Raw genomic sequence first — 2729 nt, 5'->3', positions numbered from 1 at the left:
AAAATGAACTCTCAACAAAAAAAAAGAAAACCTAGTGGTTGTCCTCAAAGTGAAGTGTGGAAGAATTTTGAGAAAAAACCTCTTAAGTCTGCTGGCCATTTTTCTGCTAAGTGTAATTATTGTAAAAAATTTTGGACTCGTGGCCACCTACAACAATTAGAAGAACATTTAGCTAATAATTGTAAAGAGAGTCCAGAATTGGTATATGCATTTTATTTAGGTGTAGTTTCATCACGAGATTTTGGAAGTGAAGATACTACTGCAATTCTTTTATCAGAAAATAATAAAAAAAGGAAAATTCAGACAGAGCAACGAGAGTTAACTGATTGGTTTGAATCAACTAATATACCCCTCAAAAAGAAGCTTCTATTACTTGTGCTCTTGTACGTGCATTTACATGTTGTGGTATATCATTTTCAATTATTGAAAACCCATTTTTTATCGAATTTCTCCATGAAATGAGACCGGGATATATGCCATCTTCACGTGAATTGCTTGGTGGTAGATTATTAAATCAAGAAATGGCAAGAGTTAATGAAAAAGTTAAGAAAATTATTGAAGATTCTGAAAATCTAACGCTTGGTGAGTCAAAAATCAAGTAATCGAAATTTTTGGTCAAATGTTGAAGCTCTTGCAAACATTTTGGAACCTGCAAAAAATGCTGTAAAAAGCGTTGAATGCAAGAATACAACCATGGCAGATGTTTTTTTTGCACTTATTCAAATGGCCATTTCAATTAAAGCTTTACCTACTGAAACATCAGAGGAATTGAAAGAATTTCGTCAAAAATGTATCCAATTTTATAATTATAGATGGAAACAATTTGATTTTGAATTATACTTACTAGCTTATTTTTTACATTCCAAGTATCGTGGAAAGGGTTTAATACCTGAAACATATTAAATAATTCAAAGAAAAGCATTAACTTTATGGCAAAAACTTGGTGGAAGTTCTAATTCAGCATTAGCACTTGCAATTCAAATGAATGATTATGATAATTATAAATCTCCTTATAATTTTCCTTACATTGATGAACTTCAAACTTCCTCATCATGGTGGCTAGGATGTAAACAATCCAATCATTATTTGCAAGAATTAGCTTTATATATTCTTTCTATTGTTCCCTATAGTGCCAGCTGTGAGCGTGTTTTTTCTATATTAAATTGGTTTACACAAAAAAGATGAAGCAGGTATGTATATTTATAATATTTGTTTGCTCAATTAACTGTTAAATTTTAATAATCTAAATTATAAATTTTTTTCTTTCATTAGACTTAAAGTAGAAAAAGTATCTAATATGGCTCAATTGCATTCATTTTATATATCAAATGCACAGCAAGAACTTAATTATGCTGGCAAAAATCTATCTGAAGATGCTTTTAATCAAATAATGCAGGATTATGCCAAATCACTTACACTTGATTCAGATATGTTTGAAATAAATGATGACAATGATGATAATGACCCTTTTGAAAATTTAATACCTAAAGAGGAAGAAGAAAATAATGATCAATTAAATGAAGATGATTCAAATTTATTAGTTGGAAATTTAATTAAATTGAATAATGTAAATAGAGAAGATATTGAGCTGGAAGAGGTTGATCATGGTGATTTAGAGTTTAGTGTAGATGATATTCTTGCTAATGTTAACCGTTTAAATAATAAAATTTAGTTAGCAATTATAGTTTTTTTGGGATTTTATTGTTTATTATAAATAGTTAATAAATGCTAATAAATGGGTGTTATAAATATTAATAAAAATAAAATAATTCATACATTGTAAGTATTTAATTTACAATTTAGCATTGCGGCAGTGTATTTTGTTTAACACTACAGCAATTCGACAATTCGACAATTCGACAATTCGGCAATTCGGCAATTTGACAATTTAGCAATTTGGCAATTTGGCAATTCAGAAATTCAGCATTACGGCATTACGGCATTACAGCGATGTAATTTATTTTGACATTATGGCAGCGTAATCATTTCACTGCCGTAATAATTCGGCATTGTCTTATCCTAATTCGCCCCATGTATAGGATAAGTTTGATCCAAATATATATATACTGGCGTACTTTTTACATCAATTTAGCTGATTTTTATTAAATTTATCTTGTTGTTTATAATACATTAATCTTTTTTTTTTACTTATTTTTTCATGAATAAATAAATGTTTTCAGGAATCATTTATTGTTTAATAATTAATATTGGTTACTTGAATATATATATATATATATATCCAATTATCGTGGTTAGTAAATTTTCATTAAATTTTCAAAGAACTTTTGCTAAAAAATAAAATTAATTAAAAGATTAATTATTAATTTCTTACTAATAGGACGATGATTAAAAACGGAATATTGGAAAATCATAACTACTACTGCAGGTCAAATTTGGCGAAATAATGGTGGTAATAAGAAGTCATGCAACCATCTTCTAGCGCAATTCGCAATTATGAATTAAAACGTAGTCCATATAATCAAGATTTTGATAACAGTATTGAAACACCAATGAGTTGGTGGTATTCAATCAAGGACAAATATAACCATCTTGAAGAATTAGCTATAATGATATTTTCTATTACTCCACATAGTGCGGGATGTGAGAGAATTTTTTCTACTCTTGGTTGGTTATATGGCAAGAGAAGGCAACATTTAGGACTTTCAACAATAGAGTCTATGGCAAAAATTCGTTCATATTATTTGTCTAATATGAAAAATGAGCTTTCT

General features: G+C 28.5%; 1 protein-coding gene across 1 annotated transcript; it reads left to right on the top strand.

The window, feature by feature from the left end:
* Positions 1–458: 458 nt before the first annotated feature.
* On the top strand, positions 459–1672 carry OCT59_016041 (uncharacterized protein; the record flags this gene model as incomplete). The annotated part of the gene is made up of 2 exons (XM_066132212.1): positions 459–598; positions 1273–1672. 2 exons carry the CDS (start codon positions 459–461, stop codon positions 1670–1672), a joined length of 540 nt encoding a protein of 179 aa, XP_066003222.1.
* Positions 1673–2729: the final 1057 nt, after the last annotated feature.

Source organism: Rhizophagus irregularis, chromosome 24 (genome assembly GCF_026210795.1).
Source record: "Rhizophagus irregularis chromosome 24, complete sequence".
NCBI classification, from domain to species: Eukaryota; Fungi; Glomeromycota; class Glomeromycetes; order Glomerales; family Glomeraceae; genus Rhizophagus; species Rhizophagus irregularis.
This window is presented reverse-complemented; position numbering and strand designations above follow the sequence as displayed.